This window comes from Tachyglossus aculeatus, chromosome 20, assembly GCF_015852505.1.
Source record: "Tachyglossus aculeatus isolate mTacAcu1 chromosome 20, mTacAcu1.pri, whole genome shotgun sequence".
Taxonomy (NCBI): domain Eukaryota; kingdom Metazoa; phylum Chordata; class Mammalia; order Monotremata; family Tachyglossidae; genus Tachyglossus; species Tachyglossus aculeatus.
Genome location: NC_052085.1, coordinates 19,096,014 through 19,114,819, shown reverse-complemented (window position 1 = coordinate 19,114,819; position 18,806 = coordinate 19,096,014). Strand labels below are relative to the sequence as shown.

The 18,806-nt window shown below is 44.2% G+C and overlaps 1 protein-coding gene across 1 annotated transcript in view; it reads right to left on the bottom strand.

The window, feature by feature from the left end:
• ARHGAP20 (Rho GTPase activating protein 20) overlaps positions 1 to 18,806 on the bottom strand; it is a 101,549-nt gene that overhangs the window by 69,624 nt on the left and 13,119 nt on the right. Inside the window, exons 5-6 of the mRNA XM_038761667.1 lie at positions 16,390 to 16,431; positions 12,211 to 12,295 (exon numbers count right to left, since the gene is read on the bottom strand). Coding sequence (XP_038617595.1) covers positions 12,211 to 12,295; positions 16,390 to 16,431 — 127 coding nt within the window. The remainder of the gene's footprint in view (positions 1 to 12,210; positions 12,296 to 16,389; positions 16,432 to 18,806) is intronic.

The window sequence follows — 18,806 nt, the reverse complement described above, 5'->3', positions numbered from 1 at the left end:
TCCTCCAGGAGGCCTTCCCACACTGAGCCCCTTCCTTCCTCTCCCCCTCGTCCCCCTCTCCATCCCCCCATCTTACCTCCTTCCCTTCCCCACAGCACCTGTATATATGTATATATGGTTGTACATATTTATTACTCTATTTATTTATTTATTTATTTATTTTACTTGTACATTTCTATCCTATTTATTTTATTTTGTTGGTATGTTTGGTTCTGTTCTCTGTCTCCCCCTTTTAGACTGTGAGCCCACTGTTGGGTAGGGACTGTCTCTATGTGTTGCCAATTTGTACTTCCCAAGCGCTTAGTACAGTGCTCTGCACATAATAAGCGCTCAATAAATACGATTGATTGATTGATTGATTCCCAAGCGCTTAGTACAGTGCTCTGCACACAGTAAGCGCTCAATACGACTGAATGAATGAATGCTCCGTGCCTCATCAGTTACCTCATCTGTAAAATGGGGATTAAGACTGTGAGCCCCCCGTGGGACAACCTGATCACCTTGGAACCTCCCCAGTGCTTAGAACAGTGCTTAATAAATGCCATTATTATTATTATTATTATTATTATTATTGACCCCGTGGGCCACCCCTTCTCCTGGAAACGCTATGTATCCTAGGTTTTTGTGACTCTCTATTCTCCTTTCTGGTGTTCCCTCTCCAGTCTCTTTTACTGGCTCCTCCCTAATAATAATAATGGTATTTGTTAAGCGTTTTCATTCAATCGTATTTATTGAGCGCTTACTGTGAGCAGAGCACTGTACTAAGTGCTTGGGAAGTCCAAGTTGGCAACATATAGAGACGGTCCCTACCCAACAGTGGGCTCACAGTCTAGAAGAGTTTAACTATGTGCCAGGCACTGTACTAAGTGCTGGGTGGATACAAGCAAATTGTGTTGGACACAGTCCCTGTCCCCCGCGGGGCTCACAGTCCCGATCCCCATTTTACAGATGAGGCAACTGAGGCACAGAGAACCAAATCGACCTCTCTAGCCCAAACTCTGTCATTCATGCATTCGATCGTATTTATCGAGCAGCGTGGCTCAGTGGAAAAGAGCCTGGGCTTTGGAGTCTGAGGTCATGGGTTCAAATCCCGGCTCCGCCAACTGTCAGCTGGGTGACTTTGGGCAAGTCACTTAGCTGCTCTGTGCCTCAGTGACCTCATCTGTAAAATGGGGATGAAGACTGTGAGCCCCCCGTGGGACAACCTGATCACCTTGTAACCTCCCCAGCGCTTCGAACAGTGCTTTGCACATAGTAAGCATTTAATAAATCAATCATATTTATTGAGCGCTTACTGTGTGCAGAGCACTGTACTAAGCGCTTGGGAAGTCTACAAGTGCTTAGTACAGTGCTCTGCACAAAGTAAGCGCTCAATAAATACGACTGATGATGGAAGTCCAAGTCGGCAACATATAGAGATGGTCCCTACCCAACAGTGGGCTCGCAGTCTAGAAGGGGGAGACCGAGAACAAAACCAAACATATTAACAAAATAAAATAAATAGAATAGATACGTACAAGTAAAATAAGTAAATAAATAGAGTAATAAATCCGTACAAACATATATACATATATACAGGTGCTGTGGGGAAGGGAAGGAGGTAAGGCGGCGGGGATGGAGAGGGGGAGAAGGGGGAGAGGTTGTTATTATTGAGCGCTTACTGTATGCAGAACACTGAATTAAGCACTTGGGAGAGTACAATACAACAATAAATAGACACATTCCCTGCCCACAGTGAATTTACAAGTCTAGAGGTGGGGAGACAGGCAGCGATACAAATAAATCAATTACAGAGAGGTACATAAGTGCTGTGGGGATGGGAAGGGAGAAGAGCACAGGGAGCAAATCAGGGAAACGCAGAAGGGAGTGGGAGCCGAGGAAAGGTGGGGCTTAATCCGGGAAGGCCCCTTGGAGGAGGTGTGCCTTCAATAGGTTTTGATAAGCGGGGGAGAGTAATTTTCTGTCATCATCATCATCATCAATTGTATTTATTGAGCGCTTACTGTGTGCAGAGCACTGTACTAAGCGCTTGGGAAGTCCAAGTTGGCAACATCTAGAGACAGTCCCCACCCAGCAGTGGGCTCACAGTCTAGAAGGGGGAGACAGAGAACAAAACCAAACATACTAACAAAATAAGATAAATAGAATAGATAGGTACAAGTAAAATAAATAGAGTAATAAATATGTACAAACATATATCCATATATACAGGTGCTGTGGGGAAGGGAAGGAGGTAAGATGGGGGGGATGGAGAGGGGGACGAGGGGGAGAAGAAGGAAGGGGCTCAGTCTGGGAAGGCCTCCTGGAGGAGGTGAGCTCTCAGTAGGGCCTTGAAGGGAGGAAGAGAGCTAGCTTGGCGGATGGGCAGAGGGAATGGGGGCATTCCAGGCCCGGGGGATGACGGGGGCCGGGGATCGACGGCGGGACGGGCCAGAAAAGCTTGGCACTAGAGGCATGAGGGCCGGATTGTAGAAGGAGAGAAGTGAAGTGGGGCAGGAGGGGCAATCTGCCTGCAATCTCACATTTCCTCCCGCCTTCGGGAGAACTCTAGCTGGATGTGTCGCCGACATCTCAAATGCAACAGGTCTCAACCCGAACTCCTCATCCCCCCTCCGAACTTTCCCATCACAGTTGACACCACCACCATCCTCCCGGCCTCTGGGCCTCACTTCTCCCAATATTCCGCCCGCCACCGAATCCCGTCTTGCTCTTCCTGCACAGCATCTCCAGGATCCACCCCAACCGCCAGCATGGGGGTCGAACCACTTACCGGATCCTGATTCCATTACAGCTTCCGCCTCCCCCCAGACCTCCCCTGCAGCCAATCTCTCCCCATCTCCATTCCCTATTTCACTCTGTTCCCGGGTCACTTTTCTAAAACATTAGCGGTCTAGACTGCGAGCCCGTTGTTGGGTAGACCCCGTCTCTGTATGTTGCCAACTTGTACTTCCCAAGCGCTTAGTCCGGTGCTCTGCACACAGTAAGCACTCAATAAATACGATTGATTGATTGATTGTACTTCCCAAGTGCTCTGCACACAGTAAGCGCTCAATAAATACGATTGAGTGACTCTTCCCACTCCTCAAAATCCTCGAATGGTTACCCATTCTTCTCCGCACCAAGCAGAACCTCCTGACCACTGGCTCTGAGGTTTTCAGTGGGCTCTTTCCTAATTATCCCGCTCTTCACACATTTACACTCCAGTGGCACGGCACGGCGGAGGGAGCACAGCCCTAGGAATCCGAAGGCTCTAATCCGGCCTCCTCCACTTGTCTGCTGGCTGATTTTTAGACTGTGAGCCCACTGTTGGGGAGGGACTGTCTCTGTACGTTGCCAATTTGTACTTCCCAAGCGCTTAGTACAGTGCTCTGCACATAGTAAGCGCTCAATAAATACGATTGATGATGATGATCCCGGGCAAGTCACTTCGCTTCTCCGGGCCTCAGTTACCTCACTTGCAAAATGGAGATTGAGGCTGGGAACCCCGTGTGGGGCGGGGACTCCGTCCAACACGATTTACTTGTATCCACCCCAGGCTTGGCACATAGTAGGCGCTTGAATACCGTAATTATTATTATTATTATTATTCTGCAACCTACTCACTTTTTGCCGCCTTCTCATCGCTCTCGCTGCCTGTCTCTTGTACACACTTTCCTTTCTGCTTGGACCTCTCTCTTCTTATCTAGCAGGCCACTGCTCCCCACATCATCCGGGCCCTTCTGACATCACCTCTCCTCCATGAGGCCCTCCCTGATTCTCCATCCTATTCACCCCTAAACTGCCACCTCAGCACGATCTAAGGGGTGCTCCCTTGCCCCCAGTGCACGACTCTACCTATTTTTATATTCTACCGCCTCCTCCTCCTCCGACCAGAAGTTTAGTGTAATGTCTCTCCCTCCCCCGAGGTCGGAAATTCCTTGAGGACTCAAAAAAGGTGTAGAGAATTCAACTTTCTTGAATTCTCCCCCAACAGCGCGGTCTCCTGCAAAGAGTCGGCCTCCGATAAATACTATTGCTTGATTGGAGCGACTTGCAGTCAACTTGGCGGCATAATAATGGTATTTATTGAGTGCCTTTAGAGTGCAGGATGAAAATCAGAGCGAACCCTGTCACTGAAATCAGGGTTGGCTTGAATTTCCAGGAGATTAGAGTGGTCGAATGGCCAACAGGTCAAGGAGGGTCATACATAGAAGAGCCCATTTGACTTGATGAGGAAGAAGCCATTGGTAATCTTGGAGAGTGCGGTGTCTGTGGAGCGAAGGAGACACAACCCTAGTTGCTTAACTTCTCTGGGCCTCAGTTTCCCCATCTGTAAAGCGGGAATTCAATCCCTGTCCTCCCTCCTCCTTAGACTTGTAAGCCCCATGTTTGACCTGAATATCTGTGTCTACTCTAGGGCTAAGTACAGTACTTGGCAATTAATCTATCTCTAGTCATTGCGTGGTCGGCCCCTTCTGGAGGTGGTCTCCACTCACAAATCAATCAAACGGTGGTGTTTATTGAGTGCTCACTGTGTGCAGAGCACTGTGCTAATCACTTGAGAGAGTACAATACAACAGAGCTGGTAGAGGGCATTCCCCTTCCATAAGGATCTTGCAGACTAGAGGCACGTATTATATGAAATACCATTATTATTATTGCTATTATTATTACAGTGAGCCAAGAAGCACCTACATTTTAGCCCCCCCGTCCAACAACATTCATGGACAAATTTGTAATTTATTAATTTATATTAATGTCTACCTATATTAATCTATATATCTACATTCATTCAGTCGTATTTGTTGAGCGCTTACTGTGTGCAGAGCACTGTGCTAATCACTTGAGAGAGTACAATACAACAGAGTTGGTAGAGGGCATTCCCCTTCCATAAGGATCTTGCAGACTAGAGGCACATATTATATGAAATACCATTATTATTATTGTTATCATTATTACAGTGAGCCAAGAAGCACTTAAATTTTAGCCCCCCGTCGGCCCAACAACATTCATGGGCAAATTTGTAATTTATTGATTTATATTAATGTCTATCTATATTAATCTATATATCTATATTCATTCATTCATTCAATCGTATTTGTTGATCGCTTACTGTGTGCAGAGCACTGTACTAATCACTTGAGAGAGTACAATACAACAGAGTTGGTAGAGGACATTCCCCTTCCATAAGGATCTTGCAGACTAGAGGCACATATTATATGAAATACCATTATTATTATTGTTATTATTATTACAGTGAGCCAAGAACCACTTACATTTTAGCCCCCCCTCGGCCCAACAACATTCACGGACAAATTTGTAATTTATTGATTTATATTAAAGTCTATCTATATTAATCTATATATCTATATTCATTCATTCAATCGTATTTATTGAGCGCTTACTGTGTGCAGAGCACTGTCCTAATCACTTGAGAGAGTACAATACAACAGAGTTGGTAGAGGGCATTCCCCTTCCATAAGGATCTTGCAGACTAGAGGCACGTATTATATGAAATACCATTATTATTATTGTTATTATTATTACAGTGAGCCAAGAAGCATTTACATTTTAGCCCCCCCTCCAACAACTTTCATGGACAAATTTGTAATTTATTGATTTATACGAATGTCTATCTATATTAATCCATATATCTACATTCATTCATTCAATCGTATTTGTTGAGCGCTTACTGTGTGTAGAGCACTGTGCTAACCACTTGAGAGAGTACAATACAACAGAGTTGGTAGAGGGCATTCTCCTTCCATAAGGATCTTGCAGACTAGAGGCACGTATATATGAAATACCATTATTATTATTGCTACTATTATTACAGTGAGCCAAGAAGCACCTATATTTTAGCCCCCCCTCCAACAACATTCATGGACAAATGTGTAATTTATTGATTTATATTAATGTCTATCTATATTAATCTATATATCTACATTCATTTAATCATATTTGTTGAGCGCTTACTGTGTGCAGAGCACTGTGCTAATCACTTGAGAGAGTACAATACAACAGAGTTGGTAGAGGACACTCCCCTTCCATAAGGATCTTGCAAACTAGAGACACGTATTATATGAAATACCACTATTATTATTGTTATTATTATTACAGTGAGCCAAGAAGCACTTAAATTTTAGCCCCCCCTCGGCCCAACAACATTCATGGACAAATTTGTAATTTATTGATTTATATTAATGTCTATCTATATTAATCTATATATCTATATTCATTCATTCAATCGTATTTGTTGAGCGCTTACTGTGTGCAGAGCACTGTGCTAATCACTTGAGAGAGTACAATACAACAGAGTTGATAGAGGACATTCCCCTTCCGTAAGAATCTTGCAGACTAGAGGCACGTATTATATGAAATACCATTATTATTATTGATGATGATGGTATTTAATGATGATGGTATTTGTTAAGCGCTTACTATGTGCAAAGCACTGTTCTAAGTGCTGGGGGGGATACAAGGTGATCAAGGGCTTACAGTCTTCATCCCCATTTTACAGATAGGGGAACTGAGGCTCTGAGAATTTAAGTGACTTGCCCAAGGTCACACAGCAGACATGTGGTGGAGTCGGCATTCGAACCCATGACCTCTGACTCCAAAGCCCGTGCTCTTGCCACTGAGCCATGCTGCTTCTCAATAATAATTATTGTTATTGTACTGTATTGTTATTATTATTACAGTGAGCCAAGAAGCACTTACATTTTAGCCCCCCCTCGGCCCAACAACATTCATGGACAAATTTGTAATTTATTGATTTATATTAATGTCTATCTATATTAATCTATATATCTATATTCATTCATTCAATCGTATTTATTGAGCGCTTACTGTGTGCAGAGCACTGTACTAAGCGCTTGGGAAGTCCAAGTTGGCAACATATAGAGACGGTCCCTACCCAACAGCGGGCTCACAGTCTATATATCTATATTAATGTCTGTCTGTATTAATTAGAGAAGCAGTGTGGCTCAGTGGAAAGAGCCCGGGCTTTGGAGTCAGAGGTCATGGGTTCGAATCCCAGTTCCACCAATCGTCAGCCGTGTGGCTTTGGGCAAGTCACTTCACTTCTCTGGGCCTCAGTTTCCTCATCTGTCAAATGGGGATGAAGCCTTTGAGCTCCACGTGGGACAACCTGATCACTTTGTATCCGCCCCCCCAGTGCTTAGAACAGTGCTGGGCACATAGTAAGCGCTTAACAAATACCAACATTATTATTATTATTATTATTATCTGTAAAATGGGGATGAAGACTGTGAGCCCCCTGTGGGACAACCTGATCACCATGTAACCTCCCCAGCGCTTAGAACAGTGCTTTGCACATAGTAAGTGCTTAATAAATACCATTATTATTATTATTATCTCCACCTACAGACTGTAAATTCCTTGTGGGAAGGCATGTCTACCAACTCTGTTGCACTGAACTCTCCGAAGTGCTTAGTACAGTGCTCTGCACACAGTAAGCGCTCAACAAATACTATTGATCGATTGATTTGTGAGTAGAGATTCCCTCCAAAAGGCGCTGATTCACTGAGTAGAGATCTCCTCATTTTTTTTATGGCATGTTAAGCACTTACTAAGTAATAATAATAATACTATTTGTTAAGCACTTACTATGTGCTAGGCACTGTACTAAGCGCTGGGGTGGATACAAGCAAATCGGGCTGGACACAGTCCCTGTCCCCTGTGGGGCTCACAGTCTCAAATCCTCATTTTACAGATGAGGTGAAAAGCACCGCTCTAAGTGCTGGGGTAATAATAATAATGACGGCATTTGTTAATCAATCAATCGTATTTATTGAGCGCTTACTATGTGCGGAGCACTGTACTAAGCGCTTGGGAAGTACAAATTGGCAACATATAGAGACAGTCCCTACCCAACAGTGGGCTCACAGTTTAAAAGGGGGAGACAGAGAACAAAACCAAACATACTAACAAAATAAAATAAATAGAATAGATATGTACAAGTAAAATAAATAAATGAATAAATAGAGTAATAAATATGTACAAACATATATACATATATACAGGTGCTGTGGGGAAGGGAAGGAGGTACGTGCAAAGCACTGTTCTAAGCGCAGTCAATCAAATCAAACATGGTCCTTGCCTGACAAGAGGCTTGCAGTCTAGGCAGGAGGTACTGAGTACCCATTTTAGAGTCGAGGAAACTGAGGCACAGAAGTTAAGTGACTTACCCAAGGTCACACAACAGGCAAGTGACAACAGTGGAATTAGAACCCAGGGCCTCTGACTCCCTATCCACTAGGCACACGGCTTCCCCACAGATGTGGCTTGGTGGAAAAAGCCGGGCTTGGGAGTCAGAGGTCGTGGGTTCTAATCCCGGCTCCGCCACTTATCAGCTGTGTGACTTTGGGCAAGTCACTTGACTTCTCTGGGCCTCAGTTCCCTCATCTGGAAAATGGGGATGAAGCCCGTGAGCCCCACGTGGGACAATCTGATCACCTTGTATCTCCCCCAGCGCTTAGAACAGTGCCTGGCACATAGTAAGCGCTTAACAAATACCATCATCATTATTATTATTATTAACAAATACCATCATTATAGAGAAGCAGCGGGGCTCAGTGGAAGGAGCCCGGGCTTGGGAGTCAGAGGTCGTGGGTTCTAATCCCGGCTCCGCCACTTATCAGCTGTGTGACTTTGGGCAAGTCACTTCACTTCTCTGGGCCTCAGTTCCCTCATCTGTAAAATGGGGATGAAGCCCGGGCTTGTGAGTCAGAGGTCGTGGGTTCTAATCCCGGCTCCGCCACTTATCAGCTGTGTGACTTTGGGCAAGTCACTTCACTTCTCTGGGCCTCAGTTCCCTCATCTGTAAAATGGGGATGAAGCCCGTGAGCCCCACGTGGGACAATCTGATCACCTTGTATCTCCCCCAGCGCTTAGAACAGTGCCTGGCACATAGTAAGCGCTTAACAAATACCATCATTTTATTATTATTATTATTATTGTTATTATTATTATTATTAACAAATACCATCATTATAGAGAAGCAGCATGGCTCAGTAGAAGGAGCCCGGGCTTGGGAGTCAGAGGTCATGGGTTCTAATTCCGGCTCCGCCACTGGTCTGCTGTGTGACTTTGGGCAAGTCACTTCACTTCTCTGGGCCTCAGTTCCCTCATCTGTAAAATGGGGACGAAGCCCGTGAGCCCCCCGTGGGACAACCTGATCACCTTGTATCTCCCCCAGCGCTTAGAACAGTGCCTGGCACATAGGAAGCGCTTAACAAATACCATCATTATAGAGAAGCAGCGTGGCTCAGTGGAAGGAGCCCAGGCTTGGGAGCCAGAGGTCATGGGTTCAAATCCCGGCTCTGCCAGTTGTCAGCTGTGTGACTTTGGGCAAGTCACTTCACTTCTCTGGGCCTCAGTTCCCTCATCTGGAAAATGGGGGTGAAGACTGTGAGCCCCACATGGGACAATCTGATCACCTTGTATCCTCCCCAGTGCTTAGAACAGTGCTTTGCACATAGTAAAGCGCTTAACAAATGCCACCATCATCATCATCATCATGGGTTCTAATTCCGGCTCCGCCACTGGTCTGCCGTGTGACCTTGGGCAAGTCACTTCACTTCTCTGAGCCTCAGTGACCTCATCTGGAAAATGAGGATGAAGACGGAGCTCCACGTGGGACAACCTGATTACCTTGTATCCCCCCTCAGCGCTTAGAACAGTACTCAGCACATAGTAAGCGCTTAACAAATGCCATCATTATTATTATTATCATTAAATTCCTCTCTTCAGCCCTCAAAATATGCAGCCTCAGCCTGTTCCTGACCACAGTGCCTAGCAGAGACTGAAAACTGAGGCCATTTCAGACTTCACCCCCCCAAATTCAAGTTCGCCCATAAAAGTTCTGAAAGTATCCGGCTGTTCCGGCAATTTTCGTAAAGCAGAAAAGCTCTGGATTTGTTGGTCCGGGAGCTCTTGGGATTTTCCAAGATTGGGATTGTTCTCTCTCAAGCACTGATATCTGGCTTCCAGAAGTGGGGCAGTGCATTTGCACAACTCTTTGCTTTTTTGGCCCGGGGAAGAGCTATTTAGCGCCACATATTTTCCTCGAAAAATCCAACCATTCCCTCAAATCAACAGCTGCTGAGCAGAAAGACAGACCACAGTGTCATAAAAAGAATTTAGAGTATCTTGCCCTCGTGGATTTATTATTGATAACATCGAGGGCGCTGCCTGTATACATGTTTGTACGTATTTATTACTCTATTTTATTTGTACATATTAATTCTATTTTGTTAATATGCTTGGTTTTGTTCTCTGTCTCCCCCTTCCAGACCGTGAGCCCGCTGTTGGGTAGGGACCGTCTCGAGATGTTGCCAACTTGGACTTCCCAAGCGCTTAGTACAGTGCTCTGCACACAGTAAGTGCTCAATAAATACGATTGAATGAATGAATGAATGAATGAATGAATGAATGCCGTGCCATTCCAGAGACGAATGACAGACAATCTCACAGGGTAAAGATCTCGATGTAGCTACAAAAATCGGAACTGCCGCTTCAATTGCACGGCACATGCTTGCAGTGTAAATGTTAAACTCCACATCACCCTCATTTAGCAGGTGGAACAATCACCCAAACGGCATTTTTCTGTATTTCTTGCTAAATCGCTTGTTACGATTAGGAAAAAGCAGCCGAATGAGAGTTCCTTCGACGAGGCAACCACGGGATTTTTCTGTTGCTTCTAAAAATGAAATGTAGCATTTAGGCCAGAAAGAGACAAGAGGAGATCATGGAAGGTAGGGATTTGGCTGTCCAGGACTGTAGTTCGTGCAGCTTTCTTGGGATTTCGGTACGTTTATTTATTTTCTTTCGGGTAATGACACGCCAGTGTGCCAAGCACAGTTCTAAGCACCGTGGCAGAGAAAAGCTAATCAGGTTGGATGCAGTCCCTGCCCCACATGGGCCTCGCTGTCTTAATCCCCATTTTACAGATGAGGTAACTGAGGCACAGAGAAGTGAAGCGACTCGCCCAAGGTCACACAGTAGACAAGTGGCGGAGCCGGGATTAGAACCCACATCTTCTGACTCTCAAGCCTGGGCTCTTGGCACTATAATAATGATAATAGTGGCATTTGTTAAGCGCTTACTACGTGCAAAGCACTGTTCTATGCGCTGGGGGGGGATACAAGGTGATCAGGTTGTCCCACATGGGGCTCACGGTCATCACCCCCATTTTACAGATGAGGTAACTGAGGCTCTGAGAAGTTAAGTGACTTGCCCAAGGTCACACAGCAGGCACTAGCGTTGAAGCAGCGTGGCTCAGTGGAAAGAGCCCGGGCTTTGGAGTCAGAGGTCATGGGTTCAAATCCCGGCTCCACCACTTGTCAGCTGGGTGACTTCGGGCAAGTCACTTCACTTCTCTGGGCCTCAGTTCCCTCATCTGGAAAATGGGGATGAAGACTGTGAGCCCCCCGTGGGACAACCTGATCACCTTGGAACCTCCCCAGTGCTTAGAACAGTGCTTTGCACATGGTAAGCGCTGAATAAATGCCATCATTATTATTATTTATTATTTATCTAGCTAGCTCCCTTCCTCCCTTCAAAGCCCTACTGAGAGCTCACCTCCTCCATGAGGCCTTCCCAGTCTGAGCCCCCTCCTTCCTCTCCCCTTCCTCCCCCTCCCCATACCTCCTTCCCTTCCCCACAACACCTGTATATATGTATATATGTTTGTATGTATTTATTACTCTATTTTATTTGTACATATCTATTCTATTTATTTTATTTTGTTAATAAGTTTTGTTTTGTTCCCTGTCTCCCCCTTCTAGACTGTGAGCCCACTGTTGGGTAGGGACCGTCTCTCTATATTGCCGACTTGGACTTCCCAAGCGCTTAGTACAGTGCTCTGCACACAGAAAGCGCTCAATGAATACGATTGAATGAATGAATGAATAGTAAGCACTTAATAAATGCCATTATTATTATTATTACTAGGCCACGCTGCTTCCCCTGAGTTCAGTGCTTACAACAGTGCTTTGCACATAGAAAGCGCTTAATAAAAACCATTAAAAAAAAAGTTCCAATTGGGTGTATGTTCTTTCTCTCTCTCTTTTCCCCGCAGTCAGACACCCAGTCAGGCTACCTGCGATACTCTCACTGAGTGTCTTCATTTGGGGATGTGAATATAATCTAATCTAATATATATATATATATATAAAACCGAATATAATTGGTTAAAGCAACACTTACATAAGCACAGTTCCCCATATCTTTGACCACGATCCGGAGCGGAATCGTCTTAGGGAGATCCTTCTGCTTCTCCAGGTTGATGTTTCTGTGAAGACCAAACGACAGAAAAATAACCCCTGGTCCGGTGGAAATAGGCGCTGCGTAAAAATGCAGGAAGCGTTTTTCATCTTATTCACATAAGATAAAATAAGATAAGATAAGATCAACAATAAGATAAAAGAAAACCGGATAGCATACTGGTATGGATTACAGGGCAAGGACAGCGTGAATGAACAGCTGAGCTGAAAAGGAAAAGGATGGAAATAGCAGCCATGGATGTGAATAAGATAAAATTCCTGTCTAAAAAGACAGGAATCAATGTTTTCCGAGAAACAAGATTTTGAAAGAGGTGAAGAGAGGCAGGATAAAGCATGAAGAAAAAGGACAAGAGGGAAAGAGAACTCATTGCCTCTTTACGGGGATGGCCAGGGGATTCATTCATTCAATCAGTCGTATTTATTGAGCGCTTACTGTGCGCAGAGCACTGTACTAAGCGCTTGGGAAGTACAAGTGGGCGGCATATAGAGACGGTCCCTACCCAACAACGGGCTCACGGTCTAGAAGGGGGACACAGACAACGAAACAAAACATGCGGACAGGTGTCAAGTCGTCAGAACAAATAGAATTAAAGCTAGATGCACGTCATTTTACAAAATAAAGAGACTAGTAAATATGTACATTCATTCATTCATTCAATCGTATTTATTGAGCGCTTACTGTGTGCACAGCACTGTACTAAGCGCTTGGGAAATACAAGTTGGCAACATATAGAGACGGTCCCTACCCACAACAGGCTCACAGTCTAGAGCGGGGAGACAGACAACAAAACAAAACACGTGGACAGGGGTCAAGTCATCAGAATAAATCATCATCAATCGTATTTACTGAGTGCTTACTGTGTGCAGAGCACTGTACTAAGCGCTTGGGAAGTACAAGTTGGCAACATATAGAGATGGTCCCTACCCAACAGTGGGCTCACAGTCTAAAATCGACAAGGTGTACATATTTACAGGGGACAAGGGATGTGATCTACAGAGCTATTCCAACACACAGTCTCTTTTTCATGCCTTTCTTGCCTCATTTCCCATTCTCCAGTCTCTCATTCATTCATTCAATCGTATTTATTGAGCGCTTACTGTGTGCAGAGCACTGTACTAAGCGCTTGGGAAGTACGAGTCTGCTTTGCACATAGTAAGCACTTAACAGATACCAACATTATTATTATTATTACAAGTCGGCAACATATAGAGACGGTCCCTACCCAACAACGGGTCAGGGTGTGTGAAAATTTTCACATAAAAAAGGGAATCAAACGTAGAGACCCCCTGTGTCCATAATTTTCCCGGAAGAGGCCCTAAAATAGGGAATTGAGGAACAAGTGAAACGATAATAACAACTGGGAACGCGAGACCAAGAAGCAAGCACTGAATGGCAAAAACCGGATGGCAGACTGGATTACAGGGCAAGGACAGCGTGAATGAACAGCTGAGCGGAAAAGGAAAAGAATGGAAATAGCAGTCATGGATGTGAATAAAATAAAAGACACAGAGGAAAGTAACGTATATAATATCAAAGAACAAGGAAGTATAGGCTAGTGGAAAGAAACTGGGCTGAAAGTCAGAGGACTTGGGCCCTAATCCTGGCTCAGCAACCTACCTAATAATAATAATAATAATAATAATATTATTATTACCTGCTGTGTGACCTCGAGAAAGTCACTTAACTGCTCAGTGCCTTAGTTTCCCCATCTAATAATACTAAATAATAATAATGTTGGTATTTGTTAGGCGCTTACTATGTGCCCAGCACCGTTCTAAGCGCTGGGGGGGATACAAGATAATCAAGGTTTGTCAATAATCGCTAATCCCCCTTCTAATAATAAATAATAATGGAATTTATTATTATGGAATATTAATGGAATATAATGGATAATATATTATCCATATAATAATAATATGGAATATTATTATGGAATAATAATGGAATTTATTAAGCGCTTACTATGTGCAATGCACTGTTCTAAGCGCTGGGGAGGTTACAAGGTGATCAGGTTGTCCCACGGGGGCTTACAGTCTTCATCCCCATTTGACAGATGAGGTAACTGAGGCCCAGAGAAGTGAAGTGACTTGCCCAAAGTCACACAGCTGACAAGTGGTGGGGCCGGGATTTGAACCCATGACTTCTGACTCCGAAGCCCGGGCTCTTTCCACTGAGCCACGCTGCTTCCCTGCTTCTAGACTGTGAGCCCGTTGTTGGGTAGGGACTGTCTCTATGTGTTGCCAATTTGTACTTCCCAAGCGCTTAGTACAGTGCTCTGCACACAGTGAGCGCTCAATAAATACGACTGAATGAATGAATGAATGAATGAAAGGTTGTCCCACGTGGGGCTCACAGTCTTAATCCCCATTTTTCAGATGAGGGAACTGAGGCCCAGAGAAGTGAAGTGACTTGCCCAAAGTCACCCAGCTGACAAGTGGTGGAGCCAGGATTAGAACCCATGACCTCTGACCCCAAAGCCCGGGCTCTGGCCACTGAGCCACGCTGCTTCCCTAAATAATGTGGTATTTAGTAAGTGCTTACTATTTGCCAGGTACTGTGGGTACGCGACAATCACGAGAAGCAGCATGGCTCAGTGGAAAGAGCCCGGGCTTGGGAGTCGGAGGTCATGGGTTCTAATCCCGGCTCCGCCACTTTTCAGCTGTGTGACTTTCGGCAAGTCACTTAACTTCCCTGTGCCTCAGTTCTCTCATCTGTAAAAGGGGGATTAAGACTGTGAGCCCCACGTGGCAGAACCTGATTACCCTGCATCTACCCCAGCGTTTAGAACAATGCTTGGCACGTAGTAAGTGCTTAACAAATACCATCATCATTGTTATAGAGAAGCAGCGTGGCTCAGTGGAAAGAGCCCGGGCTTTGGAGTCAGAGGTAGTGGGTTCAAATCCCTGCTATGCCACTTGTCAACTGTGTGACTTTGGGCAAGTCACTGAACTTCTCTGTGCCTCAGTTCCCTCATCTGTCAAATGGGGATTAAGACTGGGACAACCTGATCACCTTGTAACTTCCCCAGCGCTTACTGCACCTATAAAATGGGGATTCAATCCCTGTTCTCTTTCTTGGAACTATGAGCCACACGCAGGATGAGGACCGTGTCTGGCCATATTCTCTTACATCCACCCCAGCACTTAGTACAGTGCTCGAAACACAGTTAGCCTTTAACAAATACCCCAACAATAATAATAATACTTATTATACAAATAATTATTGAGGAAGTGGAAGAAAAACTGAGGAAATGAGTGCAGTCAGTTCTGTTAGAAATGGGCATTTACACATTGCGGATAGGTGCACATCTTTATATGTTATTATCTCCTCCCTAAAGTAATTTATTTTGGTATCCAGCCCCACTATACTGAACTCCTTAAGGGCCGGGATTATGTGTGGAAGCAGGAAGAGCTAATCTTAGTGTGGAAAGCAGGAAGAGAGAGGGAGAAAGAGAGGAAGAGAGAGAGAAAGAGGAAGAGATGAGGGAGGACGAGGGAAAGAGGAAGAAAGAGAGAGGTGGGAGAGAAGGAGAGATCAAGTATACTCTTCCTGCTTTCCACACATAAAGCAGGAAGCACTAATCTTAGAGTGTTCTCTCAAACACTTAATACAGTGCTCTGCATAGAATAAGTGCTCAATAAATGCTACTGATTGTTTAACTGAGACAACCCGACACTAGAATTAGGGATTATTTCTATATCACTGCACATCCACCTGGATATAGTACAACTCAGTGTCAGAACAAAAAGTTGTGTGCGTGTGTCCAGCAAGAACAGTTTTCTTAACATGGAATTCTACAAGAATGAAATGTTGCGTTATAGGAGAACCAGGAGTGTCAGCAACTGACTTCTAGTTAGGAAGGAAGGATAGAAGAAGAGGGGCTTATTAAAATGCAATGTGGGCATAATATGAATAATAATAACATTTAGAAGAGGAGGAGAAGGAAGAGAAAAAGAAGAAGAGGGAAGAGGAAGAGGAGTAGGATGAGAATAAGGAGGGGGAGGAAAAGAAGAAATCATTTTCCCTATATCCTCTCACCAAGTTGAACAGACAATTTCATAAATCCAAATCTCAAAGATTCAATATTACAAATGATGGTACCTTTGAAGAAGACACAGCCACTTCTCCTTCTGTTCGTGGGTGCTGTAAATATATGAAAAGGGAAAAAAGTTAGGCTAAAGCAAACTTCTAACGCTAGCCCATAATCTACTTGAAACTCAGGGTGAGGCAAGGTTAACGAGGCCAATGAGATGACCAAGGGAATGAGAAGTAGCCGAAGGCCTTGTCAAGTGAGGAAGGGGTGTTACAGTGAGGGAGTGGGGCTGTTAGGACTGCTGACATGGATGGATCAAATGGATTCAGGAGAATCTGGGAAAGAAATCTGGGGGAGCCGAGAGACAGAGAGGGAGAGAGAGGGATGGAGAGAGAGGAAGGAAGAAGGAGAAAGAGAGGGAGAGAGAGAGAAAGAGGGAGGAAGAGGGAAAGAGGAAGAGAGAGAGAGGTGGGAGAGGGAGGGAGAAAAGGGGAGAGAAATCAAGGATACTCCTCCTGCTTTCCCAGAGCCTCTCATGGACCGGTTTCCTTCATTACCTCTAAAACTCTCCACCGTCAGCTCACTTTCTATCCCCTCTGCCTTTCCTTCAGAGGAAAGTAGTTAGAAACCGCGGCTGTCTTTGCATAACATGCCTGCAAACCAACGAACCACCTCGCTGGGTTTATTTAGCCATGTGGGTTGGCCCAATTTGAAAAACAAGCTCTTCAATTGAAAATGACACCAATTTTAGATGGATTACCTTTTGTTCTAATATTTAAGGTTTAAAAGCCCTAACATTTCTCACTATAATCAGATTCCTTCCCAGTTCCTTTGACTATTAGCTAAATAAGTAAGACTTAGCCAAACAATCATTATGCTTTTCTGGTTAAGGTTATTTCCGACTTTAGGACTTAATAATAATAATAATGATTATTACTGACTGACTATTATTGAATAATAATAATGACTTCATTCAAAGGCTCGCAACTTTCTATGAAAACTTGGCCTGAAGTGGTTATAACACACCTTCACACAATCTTCTTTAAATCAGATACTCATATTTTTAGGGCAGTTACTCAGAGAAACTAAGAGAAAAGCAGTGTGACCCAGTGGGTGGGTCGTGGGTTCAAATCCCGGCTCCACCGCTTGTCAGCTGTGTAACTTTGGGCAAGTCACAACTTCTCTGTGCCTCAGTTGCCTCATCTGTAAAATGGGGATTATGACTGTGAGCCCCACATGGGACAATCTGATCACCTTGTATCCTCCCCAGTGCTTAGAACAGTGCTTTGCACATAGGCGCTTAACAAATACCAAAATTATTATTACTATTATTAGTGGAAAGCGCAGAGGACCTGGGGCCTAATCCCAACTCTGATAACTGCTTTCTGTGTGACCTTGAGCAAGTCACTTAACTTCTCTGTTGCTCAGTTTTCCTCAACTGTAAAATGGGGATTAAATACGTGTTCCCTCTCTCTCTTAGACTGCGAGCCCTACGTGCGACAGGGCCTTGTAATTACCGCAATGCTTAGAAAAGTGCTCAACGCACAGTAAGCGCTCAATGAATACCATAAAAAAGAACAACGACAACAACAACAAAAAACAAAACTGTAAATCCTGCTTAGGTTTTACTTTCCTAGGAAACTGCACTAGATAAACACTTGTAATCTGTTCTTAACTTTTGTACGTTGTTTAGCAGATTTTCCCTTAAATAATCTCCCACTGTTAACAACTGTAAAGCTCTCTATATCCTCTTAGCCCAGACATAAATGGTTCTGGTTTTTTTAAATAGTACTGGCTTTTGATGTTGCCATTTTAATAATAAATAATAATAATAATAATAATAATAATAATAGCTTGTTAAGCGCTTACTATGTGCGAAGCACTGTTCTAAGTGCTGGGGGGGATATAAGGTGATCAGGTTGTCCCACGTGGGGCTCACAGTCTTCATCCCCAGTTTACAGATGAGGGAACTGAGGCTCAGAGAGGTTAAGTGACTCGCCCAAGGTCACACAGCAGACACGTGGCGGAGTCAGGATTAGAACCCACGACCTCTGACTCCCAAGCCCGGGCTCCTTCCACTGAGCCACGCTGCTTCTCTGCTTTTTCCTCATTAGAGCAGATTTTCTGGATTCAAATTTTTCAATTGCTCTCTACATCAATCCCGAGCTTTCGTTGGCCTAATCGCCGTTATTAAAGAAGTAAAAATGACCAATTTCTCAACAGAGATTAACATTTTTGAAATCAATTCTGAGACTGACATTCTGTATATATGTTTGTACATATTTATTACTCTATTTATTTTACTTGTACATATCTATTCTATTTATTTTATTTTGTTAGTATGTTTGGTTTTGTTCTCTGTCTCCCCCTTTTACACTGTGAGCCCACTGCTGGGTGGGGACCGTCTCTATATGTTGCCAACTTGTACTTCCCAAGCGCTTAGTACAGTGCTCTGCACACAGTAAGCGCTCAATAAATACGATTG